The 26,557-nt window shown below is 48.0% G+C and overlaps 1 protein-coding gene across 1 annotated transcript in view; it reads left to right on the top strand.

The window, feature by feature from the left end:
* The window catches only part of ADGRA1 (adhesion G protein-coupled receptor A1), a 260,938-nt gene that overhangs the window by 57,377 nt on the left and 177,004 nt on the right, over window positions 1-26,557 (top strand). Inside the window, 1 exon segment of the mRNA XM_074232112.1 lies at window positions 21,715-21,786. Coding sequence (XP_074088213.1) covers window positions 21,715-21,786 — 72 coding nt within the window.

Here is a 26,557-nt window from a genome sequence, read left to right as displayed (position 1 = left end):
TGTGTCTGGTGTCTGTGTCTGCGTCTGGTGTCTGTGTCTGTGTCTGTGTCTGTGTCTGTGTCTGTGTCTGTGTCTGCATCTGGTGTCTGTGTCTGCGTCTGGTGTCTGTGTCTGTGTCTGGTGTCTGTGTCTGTGTCTGGTGTCTGTGTCTGTGTCTGTGTCTGGTGTCTGTGTATGTGTCTGTGTCTGCATCTGGTGTCTGTGTCTGCGTCTGGTGTCTGTGTCTGCGTCTGGTGTCTGTGTCTGCGTCTGGTGTCTGTGTCTGTGTCTGTGTCTGTGTCTGTGTCTGTGTCTGTGTCTGTATCTGGTGTCTGTGCCTGTGCCTGTGCCTGTGTCTGTGTCTGTCTGTGTCTGTGTCTGTATCTGGTGTCTGTGCCTGTGCCTGTGCCTGTGTCTGTGTCTGTGCCTGTGTCTGTGTCTGTGTCTGTGTCTGGTGTCTGTGTGTCTGTGTCTGTGTCTGTGTCTGTATCTGGTGTCTGTGTCTGCGTCTGGTGTCTGTGTCTGTGTCTGCGTCTGGTGTCTGTGTCTGTGTCTGGTGTCTGTGTATGTGTCTGTGTCTGTGTCTGTGTCTGTGTCTGTGTCTGTGTCTGTGTCTGTATCTGGTGTCTGTGTCTGCGTCTGGTGTCTGTGTCTGTGTCTGTCTGTGTCTGTGTCTGTATCTGGTGTCTGTGCCTGTGCCTGTGCCTGTGTCTGTGTCTGGTATCTGTGTCTGTATTTGTGTGTCTGTGTCTGGTGTCTGTGTCTGTGTCTGTCTGTCTGTGTGTCTTTGTATCTGGTGTCAATGTCTGTCTGTCTGTGTCTGTGTCTGTGTCTGTGTCTGTGTCTGTGTCTGTGTCTGTGCCTGTGTCTGCATCTGGTATCTGTGTCTATCTCCGTGTCTGTCTGTGTCTATGTCTGTCTGTGTCTGGTGTCTGTGCCTGTGTCTGGTATCTGTGTCTGTATCTGTGTATCTGTGTCTGGTATCTGTGTCTGTATTTGTGTGTCTGTGTCTGTCTGTGCCTGGTGTCTGTCTGTCTGTGTGTCTTTGTATCTGGTGTCAATGTCTGTCTGTCTGTGTCTGTGTCTGTGTCTGTGTCTGCGTCTGGTGTCTGTGTCTGTGCCTGTGTCTGTGTCTGTGTCTGGTATCTGTGTCTATCTCCGTGTCTGTCTGTGTCTATGTCTGTCTGTGTCTGGTGTCTGTGCCTGTGTGTCTGGTATCTGTGTCTGTATCTGTGTGTCTGTGTCTGGTATCTGTGTCTGTATTTGTGTGTCTGTGTCTGTCTGTGCCTGGTGTCTGTCTGTCTGTGTGTCTTTGTATCTGGTGTCAATGTCTGTCTGTGTCTGTGCCTGTGTTTGTGTCTGGTGTCTGTGTCTGTGGTCTGTCTTTCTCTAATCTGTTTGTCTGTCTCCTTCTCCTCTCCCTTTCCATCCCCTCCCTCTCTGTCTGCCCCCCCCCCCCGCATCTTCTCCGAGGCTTACATCATTGCATATCTCCTCATTTAAAGCCAATCAGGAAGGCAGAAGAAGGCCACACTGGCCACTTAGTGATCTGGGATTGCATCCCCACTTTAATCCAAAGTCTGTTTCTTCACCGTGCGTTTGGAAGATAGGAAACAGTTATAGAATCACAATATCTGTGATCCCAAAAGGGAGAGCAGGACCTTCCCCTCCACCTCCTGAGAAGCAGCCGGGGGTGGGGGGATTCCTGCAGTCCCAATTCTGAGTTTGGTTGGCTCTGTTGCTTCTTTCTCTAGACCTTGTGAGCATTTGACCATCACTCTAGAAGAGATGGCATCTGGACAGTTGACTGGTCATGAAATCTTGAGGAATGAAGTCCTTCCTCTTTTCTGCATCTGTTATAAGGACAGTGGACTCAAGCAGGGGTGTTGAGGGATGAAGCCTGGGGAAAAGAAAGTTTAGGGCTGTAAATCTGGATAAGATGAGTCCAGGGAGGTCAAGGCAACTTGGATCACAGTGTCCTTAAGTTACAGTCAATAAATTCAGGCAAGAGCTGAGTCTCTGCCACTGACTGGCATTCCAAGTTGGGCAAGCTCCCGGTTTCCACTGAGTAGACAAGCACTACCACCACGACTGATGAGTAGGAAGGCCTTGAAAAGTACCCTCAATGGTGGTAACTGGTGAGTTTGAAAAATGATAGCAGTTTCCAATACCTCCCTTCTCTTAGGATTCTGGAATATTGATATTCACACCATTTTACTTTTAAAGCAAATTCTAGGAATCTCTCTGTCCACAGGTATTCTATTAATAAGAACCCTCTGTGGGTTTGAATTTCTGAGCATCTTCTCTACAGTGGTATCAGATCTTGAGGTGTTCCAAGCCCCCAGAGTGCTTCGAGGAAAGACCAAACTGTACAGAATAGAAATGTTACTGGAAATGGGTTTGATTGTATTCCTTGTATGAGCAAGGTGCAATTCTTGCAGAGGAGGGGGAGGGCGACTGCCCTTACTTAGATACTAACCCTTACTGAATCTTGTAAACAGTAAACAAATGGCCCTGAGAATATTTTGCCACTACCACCTCCCCCACCCTTGCCCTTCCCCAGGGATTTTCAGAAGTTCTGCCTTTCAGATTTCTCAGGAAAACCAGAATCAGAGAAAGCTAACAGTGAATTGTTCCCTTTGTGACAAGGAGGTCTTGGCCCTGATTCTGGCAGGGGCAAGGTCAGCAGCCTGTCTCCTCATACCCCACCCCCCACAGCCACCTGAACATCAGGCCCAAGACTAGCCTAAATCCCAGGGTGGATACAGACACTGCCTCATAGATGGAAGGCAGGCCTAGGATGGGCTAGACAGGTTGGATTCAGGCCCCCTTGTCAAGGCATTTTGTTTTGGGTTTGCAGTGAGCGAGAACTCACTTGGAAAGAGAGGAACCCCCCCCCAAGCCAAGGGTGTGCCCAAGGGGATAAGGCAGTCTGGGCGGTGATGGTTGGTGCTTGGGCAGTGGTAGGTGGACCAAAGCTTCATCTATGGTCCAGTTAGCTCCTTGGCTTCTGGAGCTGCTAAATATGTGGTCTTTAGACACCTGGGCCTCAGGTCACCATCCAGAAGGTGCCGGCCCTGCCCTGTCTGGTTCTGCCATCTGGCCAGGCTCTCCATGGCAAGTCTCAGGGCCAGGGACCATCATTCTGGGGGCAGTTTTTCTACCCCATTTGCTTTTCAGAGCTCATTATCCCAGGCCCCAAAGAGGCCTCTTCTCCCATGAAGAGACCAGTCCGGTCTGCTGCCAGATGAACGAACATGTAATCTGTGGGAAGAGGGGCTTGGGGCCTGACTCACACTGGACCATTTGTCTGGGAGATGCCTGACCTTCCGCTGTGAGGAGGGGTTTCTCTGAGCTGCTTCTTTGTGGGTCCCATTTAGACAAGGCTCCCCAGTTTGGAAGCAGCCTATCTCCTGCTGGTGGATGAATAGGAAGCTTGTGAGAAGCGGCCCCAAGGAGGCTTTCTCCGGCATGGCAGATGCCCAGGACAGCCTGGCAACGGCCAGCAGCCATCGGGACAGAGCCTCATCCTTCAGCTGGCCTTAATGAGGCTTGGCCGCAGCACTGGCCAAGAGAATGGCACCAGTGTCTGCGAGGCCTATGGGCTCTGGGGGCCCATTGTTCCCTGCGTGACCTTTCCCATCATTTACTGGCCGGCAGAGTCAGGCCAAGACTGGAATGTGGGCCCTGCCAAGGAGCCAGGCCAGGCCCTGAACCCTGAGACAGGCAGTCCTTTCTCAAGTAGCTGCTGGGAAAAGCAGCAAAGACTGCCCCACGGCTATGCCTGCAGAGCAGAGCCAGCATCGAGGAACAGGAGAAGATAGGGCCTGTTGTCTCTGGGTTCCACCTGCCTTCAAGTGGGCCTTGAGTACGGCACCTTCCTCCCACAAGGGTTCCTCCCCCTTTTCCTTTCCTTGGCAATATTAACGTTCAGGCTCACCCAAGCCAGGCCTCAGGGAGCCTGGATGTTGTCTGTATTTGGAGGCTTAGATCTCTACAAAGGTGGCTTCAGTTTCCCCCCACCCCACCTGCAGTCCTGCTGAGTGAGACCTGTGTCTGTCAGCATGCTCACTTCTATGCAACTAGCTGGCTACTATTGCCAACCATCAGGGTCACAAATCTTGTTCCTAAAGCTTCTCCTCCCAGGAGGACAGGCCTGAGGAGGGTGGCAGCAAGAGGGATGTCTGGAGTCTTCACCTGTTACCTAAGTGAATCCCCTGGGAGATGCTTGCTTGTGAGGTTACAAGGACTGGCACGAAACCCATCCTCCAGTCCTCCCCTAATATAGACTGGACCCACTGGCAAGGGAAAATTGACTTCCACTTCCAGGCAGCTCCTGGGCCACAGGTGTAGCAGAGGGTAGAGGGGCAGATGGGCAAGCATACGGGAAGCCCCTCGGGCTACTCGGTCTGCTAAGTGGCTGTTCCCATAGAATCTTCTCTATAGAGTGGAGCTTCACACATCCCGGAGTGTCAAGTCCCTGGGCAGGCTTGAGGACGGTCTATATGGTCACATTTTAAAGGAACCACTGACTCCCTGACCTGCATAAGGAAGGGCCAAGATGGCAGGCTCAGGCAGTCAGCAGATAGCAACAGGCTGGAGAATGAGCCCATACTCCCAGTGCCAGAGCTATGAGGCCTCAGAGCTGAAGCATCTAACAGGGACCATCCTCCCACTTCTCACACCTGGATACAGGAAAACATGGGGATGGATGGAGCAGTGTGGCCAGACAACACAATGTCTGAAGATCTAGAGGCGTTAATGAACCCCAAACTCTATGGAAGTCAATGGGAGAGGACTACAATTCAAGGTGGAGGTCCAAGGCTGGGAAGGGAGTGTTTCCCCATGCTCTGCCTTGCTCAGACTAGAAAGGAGGGTGTTCCCTTCAGGGAGCTATCCTGGAGGGCATTGACAAGTTGGAGGGCAGCCACCCTGCTCTAGATTTCCCTAGGTTTGTCCCAGGGGCCACCTTCCTCCCAGCCATCCAGATTCACACCCATCCTGTTCCCTCTTCACCTTTCACCTTCCCTTATCCCATCCTATGCTGGAGATAACTCTTTTGGGCATGTGAGACCAGGGGCCACTGAGCAACTCCTGTGATCCAAGTGTGGCACACCTTGGGGATCCTCCTGCCCTTGCATCCTCACATCTCATATTCTCTTCTCACCACTGGGCTGCCCAGTCCCCCTGGCACCTCCTGATGCTACATCCAGCCCACAAGGATCCCTTGAAAGAGATGGTGTGTGAGAAATGCCTCTCAAGCCTCAAGGATGGAAATGGGCTTGTTTGTAGCAGAGCCCCCTAGCCAGGCACTTTAATGTCAAGGTCCCCACAGGCTGGGTCAAAGCCCTGAGCCCCAAAAAGGCTTTACTCTTTGTGGCTGAACTAATTTTTTACTCACCAATTAGACTGTTGCCCCTTCCCATGATGATCACTCTCATGTGTGATTGCTATCCATGGGCTATGGGGGCAAAGGAAACAAGTGGGTGGACTCCAGGCCAGGAAAGAGAAAACCTTTGATTGGAGTGAGGGTGGACAGGAGCCAGTATGGGCTGGGACACTCAGGTGTAGCCAGAGGCTGTACATCCTGGGGAATGGAGGAGGGTACATCATCTGTGTAGAGCAAGGACGGGGTAGACCCCCTGTCCAGAGGGGGTTGCCTGGGCTCATGACAAAGCCAGTTTGTATCTTGGACATTCAGGGAGCCACTAGAGAGCATCCTCTCAAGTTCCATGCACATAAGGGGATGAAGCTGTGCCTCTTGCTCAGAGGATGGGTGCTGCTGCCCGACTGGCAAGTGGACACAAGCGGAGTTCCTCACCCCACACCATGGCAGGCCAGGCATCATGACTTAGACCTTCCACGACTTTGGTTTCATCTGAAATCTCCTTTTGTCCATTGTAGCCAAATCTCCACGGCTGACATAATTGTCTTCCAAGAACTTCAAAGTCATCAGCTAAATACAAGGCAGTCACTTCCCAGTGAATAAGGAGTCCATAGTTTTGTTTTTTGTTTCTTTTTGTTAATGAGAAAAATTTGGTGGTGCAGAGGAGACCTGCCGCAGGGGTGTCCTGAAAACCCAGAGCAGAGAGAAGATTCGGGAGGAAAGAGTGACCCACAGTGCTCATGACTGCAGAGAGGACAAAGACTGAGAAAAAGCCATTGGACTCATCAGTTCCTTTGAAGAGAATCATTTCAGGGCAATGATGAGGTCAAAACTGAATTGTAAAAAATTAATGAGGGGTGGCTAGGTGGCACAGTGGATAGAGCACCGGCCCTGGAGTCAGGAATACCTGAGTTCAAATCCAACCTCAGACACTTAATAATGACCTAGCTGTGTGGCCTTGGGCAAGCCACTTAACCCCATTGCCTTGCCAAAAAAAAGTTAAGGAGGGGCCCCCAGTGGAGACATGGGGAAGCCATGAGAAGGGATGGGAAGGTTTGGAAGAACTGCTGAGGGAGGAAGTCGATGAGAGTGGCAGCAGGGAGGACTCAGTTCAGACGACGTCACGAACTGGATAGCTTTTCTCCATCTTCCTTCAGCAGCGTGTGTGGGAGGGATCAATGGCTGGAGTGTCCCGGGCTGAGGCTTAGCTGGACATAATCAGGAGGATGATCTGGGCCAGGGGAACAGAGGGAGACTGTTCTTTCTTGCATAGGGTCAATTCTTTTTTAAAAATTTTTTCCAATTATGAAAGTTTTTCAACATTCATCCACTTCCATATCTGCTACACATTTTTTCTACCACCCTCCCTCCCCAGCCCCCTCCCCTCAGAGGCAAACAATCTAGCAAAAGTTGTAAACATATTAGTCATTTTCTTTATGAGGAATTAGGACTAAGGATAAAAAGAAAGCCATGGGATAGGAAGGAGAAGCATGAAAAGTTTCTTTTTTTAAAAGTGAACATAGTATTCATTCAGATTCTGTGGGCTTCTTTTTTCGTTGTTTTTCAGTCTCGCCAGATGTCCATAATAGGTCTCCCAGGTTGTCCTGGCTCTCTGAACTGATGAGAGGAGCTGCAACCATCATAGTTGGTCAACTCACAGAGTTGTTAATGTGTACAATATTCTCTTGGTTCTGCTCCCTTTGCTCAACATCAGATCCTGTAATTCTTTCCATGCTTCTCTAGAATCTGACTATAAGAAATCATATAGGGCAATAATACTCCATAACATTTATATACCATAACTTGTTTGGTTATTCCCCAATGAATGGGCATCCCCTCAATTTGCAGTTCTTTGCCACAACAAACAGAGCTGCCATAAATAACTTTGAATATGTGAGGCTTTTCCCGTTTTTCAAATTTTCTTTTGGATACAGGTCTAGTGCTTGGAACTGCTGGGTCAAAGGATATGATCAGTTGTATCGCTCTTTGGGCATAGTTCCACATTCCACTCCAGATTGGTTGGATCAGTTCACTACTCCACCAATTAGTGCATTATGTTATTAGGGTCATTTCTGACAATAGTCCTAGGCTTACCTCTTAGTGCCCCTCAACTTCTGCTTACCTGACCAGACCCTCTTTGTAGAGGATGGTGCTGGGTTTTTGTATTCACCCTGTGACTTGTGGGTACTCGACAGTCTCCATTAGCAGTGACACGCTCCTTGTGGGCGATAGTGCTGTGGAGGACACTGGACCCATGTTGGGAAAAAGTGTCTCTGACATTTGCTAGCAAATCCCTCAGATTCCCTGAGCTTTCTGTTCTTCATCTTAAAAAGAGAACAAATATCTCTGGTCCCTATCTCCCCTCAATTGTTCGCATTGAATGAGATGGAGCATGTTGGACACTTAATAAACTGCAGTGAGTGGTAAAAACTCCAGAATAATTATGATTATGAGGGCCAAGGCTCCAACAACCCCCTCCCCTACTGCCTGCTACTCTTAGCTAATCCTCTGAGGCCCTCAAGAAATCCATATAATAGGGAGACCCTCAGCCTGGGAGCAAGGAGGTCCTTGGATTCTGTTCTAGACCCCAGCCCCACTAGAGGCCTGGCTGTGGACCTTGACCTTCTCCTATGTCAGAGGAGGGTTGACCCAGCTGCTCTGTAGGGGTCCCCATGAAGTCATCTATGGGAGGTTGCAGGGCTGGGCTTTGCATACTTCCCTCAGCCCCAAGGCTCTGACTCCATGTAAAAAGAAGGCTTTGTGGAGGAAAACCATCCTGAGCCCATGAATGGTCCCAGTCCCCTTGATATGCCTGGTCTGCCCCCCACCACACCCCGGGGTGGCTATCCTTCGTCCCTCTCCCTCATGAGGATGACCCAACACCAGAAGGTTTGTGGAGTGTGGGCTATGGTACCGCCTGAACCTGTTTGTATGGAAGGGAGAGGTGGATTGAGAGCTGGAAACCCAGTTGGGTTAACTTGTGTTTTCCTCTGAGAGTTGCCCAGCAGTGTTTCTTGCCTCAGCTATTATGCTCCCTTGTTAACAGGGACTGCTGTTTATGGTGGAGAATAGTTTCCACTCATCTTCCTGAGCATTTCTGTATGAGCAACGCGTGGCTAGGGCAGGATGAAGGGGAAGCCTCAGGTCAGCAGGGCTCCTTCAGCCACAAGAGTAATAGCAAAGGAAGAGTCCAAGGATTGTTCCCTCCCCCAGGTGAACAAACTCCTCCCTCCCTGCTTCCTCTTCCCAAGCAAGGCTCCCACATAACTGCTCGCCAGCCCAAGGTTCTCTGGGTGTCTGCTGTCCTTCCTGCTCCATGCTGGGCATGGTCTCTCTTTCATACTGAAGGCCCAAATTCCCAGGAGCATCACCACTGTCTCCCAGATGTTGCGAACCATCTGTGAGAGGTTTGGCAGAGGCCCCATGTGACCATTACCATTTTCCTTTCCAGCATCCATCATGCAAGATCTGAGTTCTTGGGAAGGTTCAGTGGTCTTGAGTTCTCATCAGATTGTAGGCCACTTCCTCCTGAGGTCCTCAGTCCTCTGGCCCTCAACAGTGTAGCCCCTCTCCAGGGCCACTGAGACCACAGGAGGTTTTTGGCTGCTGAGGCCACACACCCCATTGGTTTTATTGTGTTGGGTTTGCTGTCCAGCATCATCCTCAGATTTGTTTCAAGAGAAGTCATTTCACCAGGCAGCCTCCACCTTGTACTTGTGGGATCCATCCTTGAGATCTTTAACCCCTAATGAAGGTTATGTGGTTAGGGCCAGTCTGTCAAGATTCCATAGGATCCTGACAAATGAAAACAGAAAGGACCCAGCTTGGGCTCTCCTACCACCACACTTTCTTCATGCTAGCCTTCCTTTTCCTAGATATCATCCATCCTTGTCTCCACACCCTCAGTTCACTCCTCTGGTCTTTTCACAAAGATGCTCATCACATTCTTGAGGGCCCTTCTCTCCTCACTTGGCCCCCATTTTGGGACCCTTGTTTACCCACTTACATCCCTGACATTCTGAGAAGACTTTACTTCTTTCCTCCTCTTCCCCCCCCATCCCTCAGAATCTAAATCTAGTGAAATGGAGCTTTCTCCAGGAAGACTGAAAGGTATCCTTTCCCCTTCCTCTTCATTCTGTTTTAGGAACTGGCTTCCTTGCTTCTCTTTTCTAGCACAAATTCTCAAGAGCCCATTTTTCTTGTGGGCAAGAGTTATTTTGAGGTGGATGAAGTGAAGCTTAATGAAGATGGAGTTTAGGTCTAAGTTGGAAGGGAGAGCATGAAGGAGATGAGAGCAGGAAAACCCTATGCCTCATAGGTGTCATGAATTAGAGAGACAAAGAGACAAATACAGACAGACAAGAAACAGAGTCAGAGTCAGATATGGAGAAAGATCAGAGACACAATCAGTCAGAGACAGAGCCATAGACAGGCAGAGGAGAAACAGTCAGTTAGACAGAAATAGTCAGACAGACAGCCAGACCAAGAACATGTGGGAGCAGGAGAGCTGAGAGGGTCAGCAGGTGGGCTGGCCTCAGTCAGCACTTTGGGTGGCCTGCTTGGGTGTCCAACCCCGGTTCTGTGGGTTGGGAGGGAGGTGCTGGGGATCCATGAGGGGCCAGCTGGGCTCTTTACAAGCCTTCAAGTTAAAAATAAATGAGCGAACCTATAAAGCTGGGGGGTTCCCAGTCTCCAGCCCCCATTCAACCCCTCTGCTGTGCTCTGTGTTACTTGCCCTGACTCACCCTCTCTCTGGGTCTTGGTTTCCCACTCTGCAAAATGGGAGGAGTACGGGAGGGGGGAAGGAACAGTCTCTCCCATTATATGGCCATGCTATGGGAGACCTAGGCTCTCCTTCTCCCTCTCTGGTCTTCTACCTTCTGGCAACCTCTCTCTGGGTCCATTCTTCCTCTTCCCAGGGAAGAGATCTGATGGATTGACCATGACCTGTTCCAGGGGAGAGTAACAGCCACAGGGTCTGTGTTTTAGGAAATTTTGCTTGTTTTTCTCTGCCTGTGTGGCCAGACTGAGGCAGCTGAAATCTGGGGCACACAGTGAGCAGAGAAAGACTGGATTCCAGCTGAGGGTTGGTCAGTCTCTGTCCCTGTCCATGCCTTCTCATTCCCTCTGAGCTCCAAAGTCCCAGGACTCTCATGGCTGTGGACCCCAGCAGAGCAGATTCTGATATAAAGTCTGCATGTCCCCTGGAGCCACTGTGAACAGAGAAGGGACCCTAGGCCAGAAATTATGGTTAGGGAACCCTAAAACTCTGGAGGATCAGTTCTGGTTATTTCCCAGGTGGGAGGCAGGGAGGGAAGCCACCTCACCCACACTTAGGAGGAAATCTCATTCTCCCAGTGCTGGTGCCTCGGGCCTGGGCCAGGGACAGCTAAATCCCCAATCACAGTCTAGGGCCTGATCGGTCAGCTCCCTTAAGCAGGGACAGATTTGTTCAACACAGTTCTTTGGAAGCTCCTTGTTGTCCTTGCCCTGGTTGTCCTGGTTCAGAATCTGGATCCCTCATGGTCTGGTGTACCAACTGATACTTCCCACCCCTCTCCCAAGGGTCAGAGTCAGGCCAAGCATGTGTGCCACCCCCCCAGTAGATGCTTCAGTGATGCTTAGGCTTCAACTTTGACACTGGGGTACACTAATAGAAGGTTCTTGGGAGGTCAGTCAATTGTCCTACCAGGTGTCACAGTGAATAGGGTGTCGGATTGGGGTCAGAAAGACCCGAGTTCAAATTCTACCTTGGATATTTACTACCTATGTGACCATGGATAAGTCACTTTCGTGGCCTCAATTTCCTCAGCTGTATAAAATGGTAATAATAGTATCTACCTTACAGGATTATGAAGGTAAAATGAGGTAATTTTTGCAAACTTTAACATGCTCTTTAATTTATCATTATTCCTTCTTATGCAATTCAGAAAGGTCAGACAGGGGCTTCATTTCCTTTCTCAAACTTTCTCTGCCTTGGTGATTCCTGTGGAATTCCAGCTGGAGGGCCCTTTGCCTGGGCAGGTGGGCTGCTAAGTCCCTGAAGACCTTGCTCATCCTGCACAGGCTTCAGTGCTTCTCCCAGCAATCCTTGTTAGCATCAGTTGATCTGTCTGAGAGGAATAAGGCCTGGGTGGCTGGTGCCAATCCAAAGACATTTCTGGCTTCTAGATGCAGAGGAGAACATTTGGTTGTTTGTGATGAGAAGAGTCATGATTTCCAGTTAGGGCCCTGCTTTGATGAATGATGGAAGACCTGGGGATGGCTGGGCATGGAAGGGATGGAAAAGCAGCTTCCAGGCTAAGCCCTGAGGATCCAATTACAAAAGAGACCTGAATTCTTCCCCTAGGCTGCTTACAGCACATTTGGGGGCATCTTGGTGGGGGGGAAGAGGAAGAATAAGGTCCCAGGAAGGAGATGAAGAAAGATGGAGAAACCTTTTCTGGAAGCAGTGGGAATTGGGGTTGGATGAGTCCTAAAACAAGATGTCAGGCCAGGGAGTATGCTCACTTGTGAGGGGTCTATCTGGGTTGGGCAGCTTGAGCATCTGAGACTAGAGCCAGCTATGAATCTGCATTGCTCTCACATATGGTTGCCACTCCAACCCCAGGTCTGACAGGACTGGAAATCTATCTGCAGGACCATGACCATGTTCTGGCCATGTTACTGACCATGGTGCTGACCATGACTGTTTGGATTCTGGTCTCTCATTCAATTCATTGGAATGGATTCTTCCGTGACAGAGATGGACAGTGCAGAGAAGGTCCAGCTGCCTGACCTGTTGACTCTACTATGTCCTCTCAAGGTCAAGGAGAGATGGAATCCCTTTGAGGGCTCATTGGAAATGCAAGAGTCAGGGATTCCAATGATACTGGGTAGTCAAGGTCATAGCCATTCTCAAGGAGGAGGAGCTGAGTGTCCCCACTCCCAGATCTGGGACACCAGGGCTAGATATATTGCCACGCAACTGGCGGCTGCTTATTTCACTACAGTTGCTCTCCCATATTTCAGTCATCAGTGAGCAGACCAGAATACAAGTAGCCCCCTCCATGATAATGGATTGTAGGAGAGTTCTCCTGGTCTCCTGGCCCAAGATGGAGGAGACACTGGGGATCCCAGGGAGGCTATAACTCTCCTCTCCAGCCCTGGTGACAGTGCAGGCCCAGGGTTTATGTTGACATGAACTGATGGTTTATGAGGGCCCAGGGAGATGATGGAAAAGCTCTGTTCCCTGATCTCCCATAGCTTGTGGTCCCTGCCCTTGACCAGGGGTTGGAGGTGTGGAACATTTCCTGCTTCTTACTCAGTCCTTCTCATTTCATTCTTTCCTTGAGGAAGCAGGTTTGGAGTGCATTTGAACATCTGGTACTTTGGCCTTGGACAGATGCACAGCCTTTGGTCTCAGAGAGTCCAAAGTCTAGATGGGTTTTGGATCCTGAGATGCCAAGCCAGGTGACAGTGATCCATACTCAAGATTGCACAAAAAGGATCTCTAAGTCACCATCTCATACCTATCAGACTAGCTAATATGACAAAAAGGAAAATGCTGGATATTGGAGGGAATATGGGAAAACTGTGACACTGATGCACTGTTGGTGTTGGTGTGAGCTCCAACCATTGTGGAGAGCAATTTGGAATTGTACCCAAAGAGATAGCAAATTGTGCATATCCCTTGATCTGGCAAGACTACTGCTAGGTCTGTGTCCCAAAGAGTTTGTATTTTTATTTGTGCAAAAAATATAGCAATTCCTTTTATGGTGACTAAGAATTAGAATTTGAGGGGATGCCCATCAATTGGGAAGTGGTTGAATATATTGTGGTATATTGTTGTGATGGAATCCTATTGTGCTAAAAGAAATAATAAGCACAATGCTCTTAGAAAAACCTGGAAAGAGTTATATGAATTGGTGCAAAGTGAAATGAGCAGAACCAGGAGAAGCATCAAACACAGCAAGAGCTGTTTATATCCATGGGGTCAGGAATTCATTCAGTGAAGGGGAGAGGAGGGAGAATATCTCAGACAGAGGGAACTAGGACAGTGCAGGGTGTGGGCAGGGGAATAGGGAGAGAGAGGTTTAGAGGGCATGGTATTCACATCCCCTTTGATGAAGTGAATGTACATCTCTTCATAGCTTCATTCTCCATGTCTGCTGGCTGGACCACTCTCCTGCCACTGCAATGTTGCATACAATATCAGAAAAGCAGATGAACCTCAAGTTCTTAACTGGAGCTGCTTAGGCCAGAGGGCTGAGGGAGCTGGCCCATGCAGACAGACCCTAGACTGACATTCAAATCTCTCATTCCAATTCACATCCCCTTTGATGAAGTGAATGTGCCTCACTTCATATTTTCATTTTCCATGTCTACTGGCTGGGCTGCAGAGTTGCATACTGTATCAGAGGTCACTCTTCATGTTTTTCATGTTTAGATTAGTTTTGGTTTTTTGTTTTTGTTTTTATTTTTGCAAGACAATGGGGTTGTGACTTGCCTTTTGTTATGTCCCCTACATCCCCCACCACATCCCAGCCTTTTTTCTTCCCACATTCCAGAGATGTCCCTCATGAAAAAGAACAGAGCCAAGCCTGGCATTACCCTACCTAAGAAGGAGGGAGGTGACTTCTCCCATCTCTTCCTCAGGGACCAAGCTTGGTAGCTGTGTTTTCATAGCATCCAGTCCTTTGTTTGCCTCCTCCTCTTGCTTCTTGCATTCATTTGTCCACAGAACTCTTCTCATCCTCTGCTCTTTTGTTATAGTCATTGCTTCTTACAGCACAGTACTATCCTATTGCATTCATTGTCCACTATCTGCTTGGCCACCCCCAATTAATAGACATGTTCTTTTTTCCAATTCTTTGCTCTCACAAAAGGAGCTCCTGTTAATATTCTGGCATATGGAGGAAACTTTCCTTTTGTTATTGACTTCATTGGGATCTGAACTAAATCTTCAGATAAAAGGACATGGACATTTTAGTCTTTCCTTTTGCATAATTCCAAATTGCTTTCCAGAACAGTAGGACCAACCTCCCCCATTGTACAGTGGGTCAAAAAGAGAGGAATGGACTGTCCAAGGTAACCAAATAATTGCAAAGTCAATACTAGAATCTCCATAAATGCCTCCCAGACCAGTGTGACCCCACCCCACCCCCTGCCATCCCTCCCATTGCACACTGGAGTGGTGGTTGCACAGTTGGCAGGAAGTATTGATGAATGCTCATTGTGCTAATCACATAAGGAAACTTTTGTGGGACTTTGCAGATTCTTGAGTAATTCCAACCCTACTTCTAATGGGATTAGCCTTAGCAAGTTTAGACAGTTTTCTTTTCAATAAAAGTCAGAGCTCCTCCACAATTTCCTGGAATCCTAGAGCTTTGAATGCCAGTCTAGGGTCTGTCTGCATGGGCCAGCTCCCTCAGCCCTCTGGCCTAAGCTGCTCCAGTTAAGAAATGAGAAGAATGCCATATTCCTTTTCTGAGCACCCTCCACCAAATGCATCTCTCTGTCCAAAGCTTCTTGCCATGATATTCATGGGGTAGGAAGAACATGAGGTTCAGGATCAGACCTGGTGCTAACTGTCACTTAGCTGTATGACTTTGGAGAAGGTTTTATCCCTCTCTGAATCCCTAACTTCCTAATCTGTAGGGTGAGAGAATCATACTATGTGACTTCACTCTCTTGTTCAGCACAAACTGAACCTGAGGTTCATCTGCTTTGGTCTGGACCTCAGATTCTGGGGTGGGAACTTCCTCCTTGGATATGCAGAAGCAGCTTATCAGTCACCAATGGCATCATAGTCAAAGAATTCCTTGATTAATGACCAGTCTGCTGGGGATGCTTCTGCTTTATCCCTTGGAAAGAAGATCCAGCCTGAGACTAGATGCCATCATTTTTTCACTTAACATGCATTCACTGAGCACTTACTATACTGAAATGATCCTGCCCTCCTGGATCCACCCTAATAGGTCTATGAATCAGGGCCTAGAGAGTACCGCTTCCCCCAGCACCTGAAGCTGGTCTGTCTTTGGAGAACTCAGGGTTCCCTCTTGGGTAGGGAATGACAACCCTCTTAGAAGTCTGAGGGCCTTGTTGGGACCCAATTCTGTCTACTAGTTTCCTCACTCTCTCATACCTCTGGTGTTGCAGAATTCATGAAAATGTTTTGATGCTCACATTATTCATGTAAATGAGAGTGTAAATATTCCCATCATTCATTTAGATGGATCATTTGGTATGCAGCCGCAGGCATGGTGCTGGCATGGGGTTGAGAAGCTGTAACTGCAGTTGACTTTGAGAATAACCTAAACAAAGAATAATAGTTAGGTCAGGGTGGCCAACTCAGGAGATGGACCATGTCCAGAGGGTCAAAGGGCCAGTCAGGCAAGGACTAGGGCAACCACTGGGATAATTGCCCACATGAGGTCCTCTAGGGAACTGTTGAGAGTGAGCACCAGCTTCCTCCTGTGTTGCTCTAATTAGACTGTATATGATGGCCCAGAGTTTCTAACCACTGAGCCAAATAATTTAATTCCCAAACCATATCGTGTAGGCTTCTGCCCAGACTAGATGATGGCCTGGCAGTTTCTCCCTCTCATGATCAGATTGTAAATTGATTTCTGAGAAGTCTTTGAAAGAACCCAGGGATGTTTTTGGTCTAGAAGAATGGGGTTAGAGGAGATGGATTTGTGGGGCTTTGTTGGCTTCCCCTGGGCCTCAGTCACAGCCTCGGCAAAGGAGCCATGCTCAAGCTTCCCTGCTTCTAGCACCGTCCACTGGGGGGCACTGTGGTTGGTCATTCGGTCAAAGGAAACGCTGGCACCATAATGACTAATTAAGTTTTTATCAGGTCTTCAACACTTGGTTGTTTACCCTGCTGGTTCTTTATAGAAAAGCCCACCTCTTTGTCAGCCCTGATGGTAGGGGGACCACAAACAACAGATATGGGACCTGGGGCATTGATGTGACAGGCCGCACCCTCAATGAAGTAAAGGTATCCAAATAGTGTAGGAACTGGTCAGCAAGTAAGTGATCGAGGCTAAGAGAGAACCAGGATGAGACCTATCCCATCTGCTGCCTAGTAGACAAGTCCAGAGAGCAAAGTCTCACATCAAATCTAAATGACAAGGATTGGAACCCAACTGACTATGTATCAGGTGAATCCTGATTCATGAACTCTTGCTACCAGAAAAACTATAAAATTCAGTATCAATACAGAGGAATATGGAAATCACATTATGATGAAAGAAATCATAGATATTGAACCAATGTCAAAAGTAAGATATATACCAAATGGCAAAGGATCTAAATTCACAAAAGAAACATTTTCACTGAATTTTAGAACCACACAGACATGTGAACAGTAGAAACCAAAAGAAAATTGTACCTAATTTATTTGCTTATTTTTATGGAGAGAGCCTTCCAAGAGCTCTGGAAGGAGGATTGGGATATAACCCTGGGTCTTGACCTTGGTCAGCCCATGTTGGAAGTGGTGGGTTTCAGTCCTAAGAGTGAATTTGGATGGTCTCAAATACATACCATCAAGGACTTTCAGTTTGGAGAAGAGAGGACTCAGTGTCTCCATAACAATCATGTTCAAGCAATTGAGGAGCCATCCTTTGGAGGAAAGATCAGCTTTGTTCTACTTGGAACCAGAGGGCAGAGTTGAAACAGTGGAGGCAAGTCACAAAGAGACCAGATGAGACAGAATCTCTGGAAAGTCGGGAGGGTCTCTAGGATTCTTAACAACTGATGCCATTTACATGGGCTGCCATGGTAAGGGGGCAGGCTCCATGGTAGGAGGCTCAAGAACAATCTAGATAAGCACTTGTCAGGAATGCAGGGAGGGTAGAATGGAATTCTTGGTTGGGAGGTGTGTCTGTGTTCCCTTTGATGCCCCTGGCACCACTGACCTTCCCAGAGACCCTTGGACTTGACTCAATAAATCCTTTAGCCTTCTTGGAGACCAGTATGGGACCAGTGACCTTTCCCCTGCATCCACAGGCCTGGTCCCAAGATCGTCCCCCTCCGCAGAGTGGACTCCATCCACAGGGCTTTATGAATTTCTCCAGCTATGTCCAGATTCTTGGGAGGGGATGGGAGGAGAGTACATTTCTCTAGGACTAGGGGGGATGTGCTGGGGGGCCCCCTCACAGGGACAGTAGACAGAGAGCTGGCTTGGAGTCAGGAAGGCCTACTTCTGACCCTGGACAAGGCCCCTGACCTCTCAGAGTCCTAGGACATTTTCTAATGCTACAAGGAGCCATGACCCAGGCTTTTACCCTAATCCTTAGGAGCCCCAACTTCAGTGAAGTCACAGACTGAGGCAGAAACTGAAGCCCCACCGACCTTCAATGTCCCTGTCAGTCAGTGGGAGTACCACACTGCCCTCCAGCTAATGCATTTCATCCTGGTGGCCCTGCCCATTGCCAGACCTGGAACTGGAGAATCTGGCCTCCCTGTCAGCTTGTCTCAGGGACAGACAGAAGTCAAGGCATCAATTGCCACTAGATTGTGCAAAGTGTTTTTCTCCACGTCTAACACTGAGGCTTCAGGATTGAGTTTCCATAGCAACCCTAGCAAAGCTTCTCCTGCCATAGTCTCCCCCACCCCCATCACACACTCCAGAGGCCTTAAGTTGGCATGGCCTGTCTCATAGGCCAGCAGCTGCTCAGTCTTGGTTGATTTGGGGCAGATGCAGAGAGAAGGTCCTCTTACTCACGTCCCCTCACAAGGATGGTGCAGCCACTAAAAGCTCTTTGTCCCCAGTGATTGCGATCAAGCCTGGTGCTTAATGGACCTCTGCCCCCAGGCCCTGGACCCCTAAAGATCATTGACTGGCTTTGTGTGGACAGTCCTGAGGTGCAGGATCTACCCAGATTTTAGACCTTAAAAGTACATTCCATGATGTGCCCCCCATTTGTATTTGTAGCTTTGGGTCCTTTGGGGGGGGTCACACTTTGGTTCAGTGCCATCCCTGAAATCAGAAGGATGCAAGTTCAAGTCAAGCATCACTCTTACTAGCTGCGTGACCTTGGGCAAGTTGCTTCTCCCTTATCACCTCGCATCCAGGACCATCTCCAGTTATCCTGATTCCTATCTGACCACTAGACCCAGATAACTCCAGAGGAGAAATTCAAGTTGGTGACTCAGCACAGCACCCCCCCCCGACCCCAATCTACCTCCTGTGCTTGTCACCGCCTCACCTCCCATGGTCTTCCAGAGCAAAGGACAAACTTTGCTTTCTGTTCGGCAACTCTCCTCAGCACTTGACGATGAAGTGCTGTCCTGACCTCCCCATTTTTGTTGTTGTTCAGTGTTTCCATGGTGTCTTACTTCGTGACCTCACTGGGAGATTTTTTTAGAGATCCTGGGGTGATCTGTCATTGCCTTTCACAGTTTACTTTACTGTTGAAAAACAGTCCCCTTGCCCACAGTCACACAGCTAGGAACTTGGGTCTTCCAGGCTCCAGGCCCGGTTCAGGAATATCCCCTACCCCAGGAGGTGAGGAGAGATGCCTTTTACCTCCATGGATCATGAAGACCATGGGCATGACCCAATGTCCATCCTATGGGGCCAGCCCTTCTGCCAGAAAGACCACAGCCAGCTATTGCTTTCTGATGCCCAACAAGTGATGGAGGCGCTTCTTTCTACCTCCTCAAGCATAACCTGGATCCCCCCTTTAAAAGCGAAGTGACTCCTCCAAACTGAGCAGGCACCTTTCTCTGTATCAGGCCCTTAGCCGGAAGTCTCTCAGGGGCTCTCATGATTCTAGGCCATGACTTCCAGTCTGAAAGGGGTGAAGTCTATGGGTCATTGCTTCTGTTCCCTCCCCTGGCATTGCCCTGAACTTCTCCAGCTGTGTAAGTAAGGGCTGACCCCCAAGAGAAAGAATGGATTTGGTGTTCACCCTAGGCAGGATGTGTGACCATGATGGGGTGGGTCTGAGGAGCCCCAAGGAGCCCAGGAGTTTGGCCAGAGACCAGGAGATGTGTGAAACCAGGCTTGAAGGTGACTCAGGGGAGACCAGGCAGCTTCTGGGAGCCTGGGAGGTTTGGGGGGAAAGAGATATTTCCTTATCAGATTTATCCATCAGGAAGATGATGTGGACAGAGGGAGAAGGGTGGGTCACTGTGGAGGGAGAAGGTGTCTCCGGCTGGCTGTGTTCTTGATTCTTTTCTATTTATTCCTTATTTTGTCGCCCACCAGACTCTGCAGTCCTCAAAAGCAAGGACTGCTTCCCCCCCCAATTTCCCCATACTGGAGTACCTAACTGAGTAGCATAGGCTAAATTGGTACTTAATTAACATTAATTGAATGAAAGATCATGTTTGGGGGGAAAACCCCACTTGTGCAGAGAGCATGGGCTTGGAAGGGCCAGCTCCCAGAACCCAGCTCAGGAAGCCCCTGTGTCTGCAGAGTGGCCAGTGTCCTGCCCATAGCTCCCTTTCAGGTGTGATCAGGTCACCTCTGGGGCTTTGCTCTTGTCCTCTGAAAAGTGCCCATCTCTACATCCCCAGGAAATCTGGCTCCAGGCTTAGATGTTATTCAGAATTCTGCCTCTTATTCACTGAGGTGGGGCTGGAGTCCTACAAACATCACTAGTAGCCATTGAGAACAAAGGACACAACCCTTTCGTGGTACCCCAGGAATGCCCCCAGGGCTGCCAGCTGGTGGGGGCAATGTCCTCATTAGCAGACCTAGGCTGTCATTGGGATCACTAAGGGTGGGGGGCCAAGAGGCACAAGTGAGGACAATCTGTCCAGATGACAGAGTGGTGCCCAGTCTCTTCTACTGGAAGCAGACAGAGTCCTGAGATCATAATAATAAAGGTATCATTTAAATAGGGCTAGACTGTAATCCTGGGGCAGGGGGGTGAGGGTGGAGAATGGGTCAGGAGGTATGATTGGGAACCTGGGGCTTGGAAGAATCCCCAGCCAGAGGGCATCACAGGGTGCTAGGGACCAAATGCCTCCTATAGATGAGCCATAAGAAAGCTGAGTGAGGGAAAGGAAATGTTTCCTTAGTGTTTCTGTGTCCTGGACACCTGGGTGCCCATGAACAAGCATGGTTTTAAAGACAAAATAAAATGCATATCACAATGAGTTTCTTAAGCAGAGTAGTTATCACCCTCCTCCTTTGGTGAAGGGGGCAGAGGAGGATGACAAGCCCTTGTGCCTCTACCTGACAGTGGGTGTCCTCAGGAAGGGGGGCAAAGGTCATCTATGCAGACAACAGCCCAGCTGTGGTTCAGAGGCCAGACCTGGGCAGTGAATGTCCCCCAGGGTGGGGGTAGGGGTCATCATACAGACAACAGCTCAGTCATGTCCCTGGAAGACAGACCTGAGTGGTAGGTGTCCTTAGGGTGGGTTATAGGGGCAATGAGTATCCCCCAGGGTGGGGGTGGGAATTATCTATGCAGATAATAGCCCAACCATGTCCCTGGAGCTCAGACCTAGGCAGTAGGTGTTCCTCAGATTGCGGAGGGTGGTCCTCTATCCAGACAAATAGCCCAGCTGTGGCCTCAGAGCCCAGACCTGGGCAGCTGATGTCATCCACTTCTCTCTCTGGGTCAAGGCAAAGCTTGTCTCCTAGAGACCGATTGAGCAATGTCCTACATGAACAAATGCATCTGACAATTTTCCCTTCCAAATTGCCCATTTTGGTAATGCTTTCTGTGTCAAGAAAAGATTGACTGCCCTTTGGTTGTCATGCTCTGGGATTCTGAAGGCCACTGGCATTAGAGGATAATCATTCTATGGAAAATCTTTGCATCCATCTGGAGAGAGGTATATTGTCTGAAGGCTTCTCCTGGAGTCTCCACCTCAGCTCTTAGGTGTGTTCATGTTCAGCCTATAGTAAAGATCAACTGAGCCAATTTGTCTTAATTTAGAGGACTAGGCAACAAATGATGTCAAAGAAAGGAAGGTGAGGAGGGCCAGGTAAGCCCCCCTCTCTACCAGGAGTTACCATATCACTGTTTTCAGTTGAATCCTGAAAAAACAGGGAGATGGGGGGAGAGGGCCTTATGGAAAAAGCTTAAGTGCCCCAAGGAGGAGAGAGGGTGAAGTAAGGAAGAAGCAAGGGAGGCAAAAGGAAGAGCGAAGGGATGGAAGGAGGGAAGGTAGAGGGAAGGATAGGTATTTCCCTTTACAAGAATGATATACTGAATCCTTCTTGGACAGGACAATGGAACAAAAACCTTCCCCTCCTGTGTAGTAGCCCTGAGAATCTGCTTTTGCCCTCTTCTTGGACCTGAAGACTTTAGGGAAAGAAAGGGCTGATGACTCCCCAGCCCCCCTCTGTGACTCCCAGGTCCTCTCAGGTAGAGGACTGATGTGGCATCTTCTCTTTCTAGGGACCTGAAGAACAATCTGATAAGTGTGGTGGAGCCCAGAGCGTTTCTTGGTCTGCCTCGGCTCAAGCGACTGTAAGTATCCTCCTGCTTCTGCCTGCTGGGCTAATTGGAATGGTGGGGATGGGGGGGGGGGAGGGATCAGAATGCCTGAGCGGTCTGTCCCAGACCTGGATTAGTTAGTTGTGTGACTCTAGACAAGTCATTTTCTCTCCATACCTTGGTTTCCTCATCTACAAAAATGGGATTGTTGTTATTGTTATGGGGCAGCTCTATGGCTCAGTGGATAAGAGTGCTAGGCCTGGAGTCAGGAAGACCTGAGTTCAAATCCAGACTCAGATGCTTATTAGCTGTATGAACCCGGGCAACCTTTATTTGCTGCAGTTCCTTGTCTGTAAAATGGGGACACTGGAGAAGGAAATGTAAACCAGTTTCTTTGCCAAGAATACTTCATGGACAAGTCCATGGGGTCACATAGAGTTGGCGAATTAGCCCCTTCTGGCATTATTCCCATGCTGCTGCAAGTGTCCAGTGATTGATGCCATTGTTCCATTTAACCAATTACCTTTCACAAGGAGATATTGACTTGGAAAATAAAGTAAGAACTTCCCAAACTGAATATTGGACTGAATATTGGTGCTAAGGAGCAGAGGCCGTCCCTTTGAAGAGTTTTCTGTTGATTTATTAAAGTAAAAAAGAGGACTGGCTTGAGAAGTCTAGAATGGGCCTGAAATCAGTCAGAGATGCCTTTCCATCATGTACCTGGCAACCTAGAGTCAATAACATTCCAAATAGGTCCAAGGCCCTTCCATCCTGTGTTGTCTTTGCTCTCCCAGAAGGCTTCCCAGACCGCCTTCCTAGGGGAGCTAACATAAGCTGAACAAAAGGATGTCCATTCACTAGTGTCCCATTACATAGGAGATGTGTTGATAAGCCATGTCCACTTGACTCTGGGTGGTACTCCATCAATGGCACTTCAAGGGGCACCTGGGGTGGGTCCTCTTCATCCACTGGAAGTCTAAGTGTGAAGTCCCCAGCATTCCAGGTGCTGAGATTGTTTCTATACCTTACCTCTGGGCTTCAACTAGGACCAAGGATGTTGTGGGGCCTGACAGACCTGACTGTGTGATGAAAAAGCATGGTCCCCCCTGTTTCCCTTCCCAAGACACATGGGCCTTGGGCTGCCATGAGGTTCTTTGGCCCCCTGACCAAGGAAGGCTAATCTCAATGCACAAGCTCATGATGATACAAGACTTCAGTTGTGACTCTAGACTCTAACAATGTCATAGGATTGGCAAAAGAGTCAGCAAACTATCTTCTGGGGGAAGAATCACTGTCTGTCATCTTATCATTTCATGACCAAGCATTGTGAGTGAAATGTATCAAATCTTTAATAAAATGCCATGGCAATATAGCCACTCAATTCTGAGGCAGGTACCTCTTGAAAGCCTGGGAGAGCTTGGCATATCCTTCAGTGAAAAGTGTTGGGTAAAGAGTCTGCCCATTGGAAGGTATGTTTGATTGACAGCCCTTACTCCTTGTCTTTGGCAGACCCAGGCAATGGGTCTTTGTGGCCTTTGGGCCTGCACAGCATGACACTACTGGAAAAAAGGGGTTTACTTTGTTCAGCAACATCAGATCTTATCCCATCCCCAACTCCAGTCTTTCCTAAGTCTGATTTCAGACTCACACCTTTTGTTTTTGTGAATCTCATTCTGGTTGACAGATGGCAGGTTCCTGAATGGGGTGAGTGGTGGCAGTTGTGGTGATATGAAAGATTTGGAAGGACCTAGTCATGGTGGTCGTGATGCTCAACAACTGAATACGTAGGTTTACAAAGTATCTCTATAGACTGTCATGATCTTTCACAAATAACGAGATAGTTCGGTAGACAGAAAGCCAGCCTCAGAACCAGGAAGCCCTGGATTCAAGTGCCCTCTCTGCTGTAGGCTAACTTTGTGCTGTGATCCCAAGCAAGTCAGGGAAGCTCCAAAAGCAGCTGCCTGAAGCAATGTAATTACATACCATTCAAGAACAAATCCGAAAGGGTTCAGTTTTTCCCCCACAGAAGTGCATGTGAAGTCACAGAGGCATCCATTAGAGCTACATATCAGCTAAATGGCATGTTTTACTTGCCAGGCTGGGTATGGTGTCACTGGATTGATTACTATCCATTGAGATGGACAATAGCAAGATCAGAGGAATTTCATGGATGTGACTAGGCCCCTTATCTGCCTTCTCCTTCCCTCCTGTCCCTCTCTTCAGGAACTGCCATCATTCAAAAATCAATTCAAATCCTACTCCCTTCTTGCCCCTGACTCCTGGCAAGGGCAGCAGACCGCTCTGATAGCTTTTTTCACTGAACCACTTGGTTTTTATCTTATGCTAGAAGAAATTAGTATTTAATTGGTTAATTAACTACATGACTTGTTTGTTCTTTGCATGTTTCACTGATTTTATTCCTATCTTATCAAAATGATGCTAAGCTCTTTGAGGACAGAGACTCAGCTGCAGTCACCAGGCATTTATTAGTTGCTTAATATATGGCAAGTCACTGGAGATTAAAGCACGAGAAGAGAAGCTTCTGTCCTTAATGGCCTTCCACTCTAATGGGTTGTGCAATGTGTAATCAGATAATTTAAAAAGTGATTGGAAGAGGGAGAATAAATGACTGGTGGGATCAGAGAAGGCTTCCTTTAAGAGAAGAAATCTGAGTCTAACCTTGAAGAGAGAGAAATTCCTAAACAGAGAGATTGCTGAAGGGAGGGCAGCTCTGGCCTAGAGGATATACCAGCTCAGAAGGTACAGGGAATAGTCCATGGACACATGTTGCTGGGACCTGGAGTGAGTGAGGCTGAGATTATGGGAGAAGGTGCAAAGGCTGATTAGAGTTTCAAATCCTAAGCTGATGATTTTTCATTTTATTTGAGAGGTAATATTTAATCTTTCAAAAACAGAGGAGAAATGTGCTTTGAACTCAGTCTTGGGAATATTATTTTTATAATGCAATAATAATAATTGCTGGGATCTGGATGGTGCTTTAAGGTTTGCAGAGTGCTTTCAAATATTATCTCTTTCAATCTTCATAACAACTCTGGGAGGTTGAAATTATTATTATCCCCTTTGTGGAGATGAGGAGACTCAAGGAGACAGCAGCGAAAGCATTTTGCCATGAGTCACACAGCTCATAAGCAACTGAAGCTGGGTTGGAATTCAAGTCTTCTTCACTCCAGGTCTCGTGATGTACCTCCCACATGTCAGTTGTGAGGGAAATGAATTGGAGAAGGGAGAGACTGGAGGGAAGACAACACAGAAAAAGGCTATTGCTGTCCAAGTGAGAAATGATGAGATCTGAGCTTGAGGCTGATCATGAGAGTTGAGAGAAGGGGGCACATGTTCAGAAGACTGTCAAGGATTCCTCTGAGACTAACTGTGATGAAGTTGGTGGTTTACATGACAATAACAGAGAAGTGTAGGTTTATGGGTGAATATGATGAATCTGTCTAAGACATATTGACTTTGTGCTTTGGGGCCATCCCCATTTGAGGGGAGTTGTCTCTTAGGCAAAGAGGATGTGAACCTGAGTCTCCAGAGAAATCCTTGGACAACATTTTGGAATGAAATTTTGCCATTCCTAAAATGCTCTTAAAACCAAAATTAAATCCATTCCTGATTGAGAAAGTCTTCTATGAAGCACTCAGAATGTCCTTCTAGCCTTAACTTAAAAGACCTCAAGTGAGGAAGAACCCACTCTTCATCAAGGCACCCACTTCAGTGATGGACAGCTCCAATGTCAGGAAGGTGATCTTTGAATGGAAGTCAAATCTGCCTCTCTGTGACTTCTGCCTCTGATTCTCAGGGAGGTCCTTGGAATTTCCAAAGTGGTTCCATGACACTGTCACTGAGGTCAGCATCATCAATGCTGTTTCAGTTTAATTGCTTTTTTCAATTATATCTAATTTTTGTGACCCCATTTGAGGTTTGAAGGTTGAAGACACAGCTATTTGCTATTTTCTATTCCAACTCAGTTTACAGATAAAGAAACTAAGGTAAACAAGGTTAAGCCACTTGCTTGGGTCACATAGCTAGTAAGTATCTAAATCCAGATTTGAACTTGTCTCCCTGACTCCAGATCAAGTGCTCTATCCAAATACCACATACCCTATTTCAAGTGTCTGGGAGAGTGGGGATGGCAGAATGACAGAAACCTTGGTATCAACCACCAAGGCACAACTGAATTCACTACTTGCCCAGCTTCCATGTGGCCTTTTGGATTAACAACTAAAGGCCATATGCTACACAAGAGAGGGTGAGGAAACAGAGATCCTATCACAGCATTTCCAGCTGAATCTCTGTCTCCCTTCCATTTACTGTTGTATCTCTGCTCTATGACAAGGTCACTCCTTGCAGTGATGCCCTCACAGCCTGATCAGTCATTCTGGTGCTGATCCTCCTGCCTATTTCCTGCTTTTTCCTCCTGTTTTTTCTGCTGATCCTCCATGGGAGTTCAAAAAATATGTTAGGACCCATAACAAATGACCTGCTGAGGAGCTGACAAATAGGTAGCCTGTTGTCCACATACCTGCTCCACCTTCATGAAGGAGCCTACTTTCCTTTTTATATATGTGGTTTTTCTTTACTTTTTTCCTAATTACATATAAATATGGATTTCAACAATTATTTTTGCAGAATTTTTAGTTGTATATTTTTCTCCCTTCCTTGCTTTTCTCCCTCCTCCTCTTGACAACAAGCAATCTGACATAGGTTATATACATGGACAACGGTGTTAAAAGCATTTCCATATTAGTCAAGGGTCATACTTTCCTAATCATCTCTTTCACCTCCA

This window comes from Macrotis lagotis, chromosome 4, assembly GCF_037893015.1.
Source record: "Macrotis lagotis isolate mMagLag1 chromosome 4, bilby.v1.9.chrom.fasta, whole genome shotgun sequence".
In the NCBI taxonomy this organism is placed as follows: Eukaryota; Metazoa; Chordata; class Mammalia; order Peramelemorphia; family Peramelidae; genus Macrotis; species Macrotis lagotis.
Note: the sequence above shows the minus strand (reverse complement) of the source record. Positions and strands in the feature narration are given on the sequence as shown.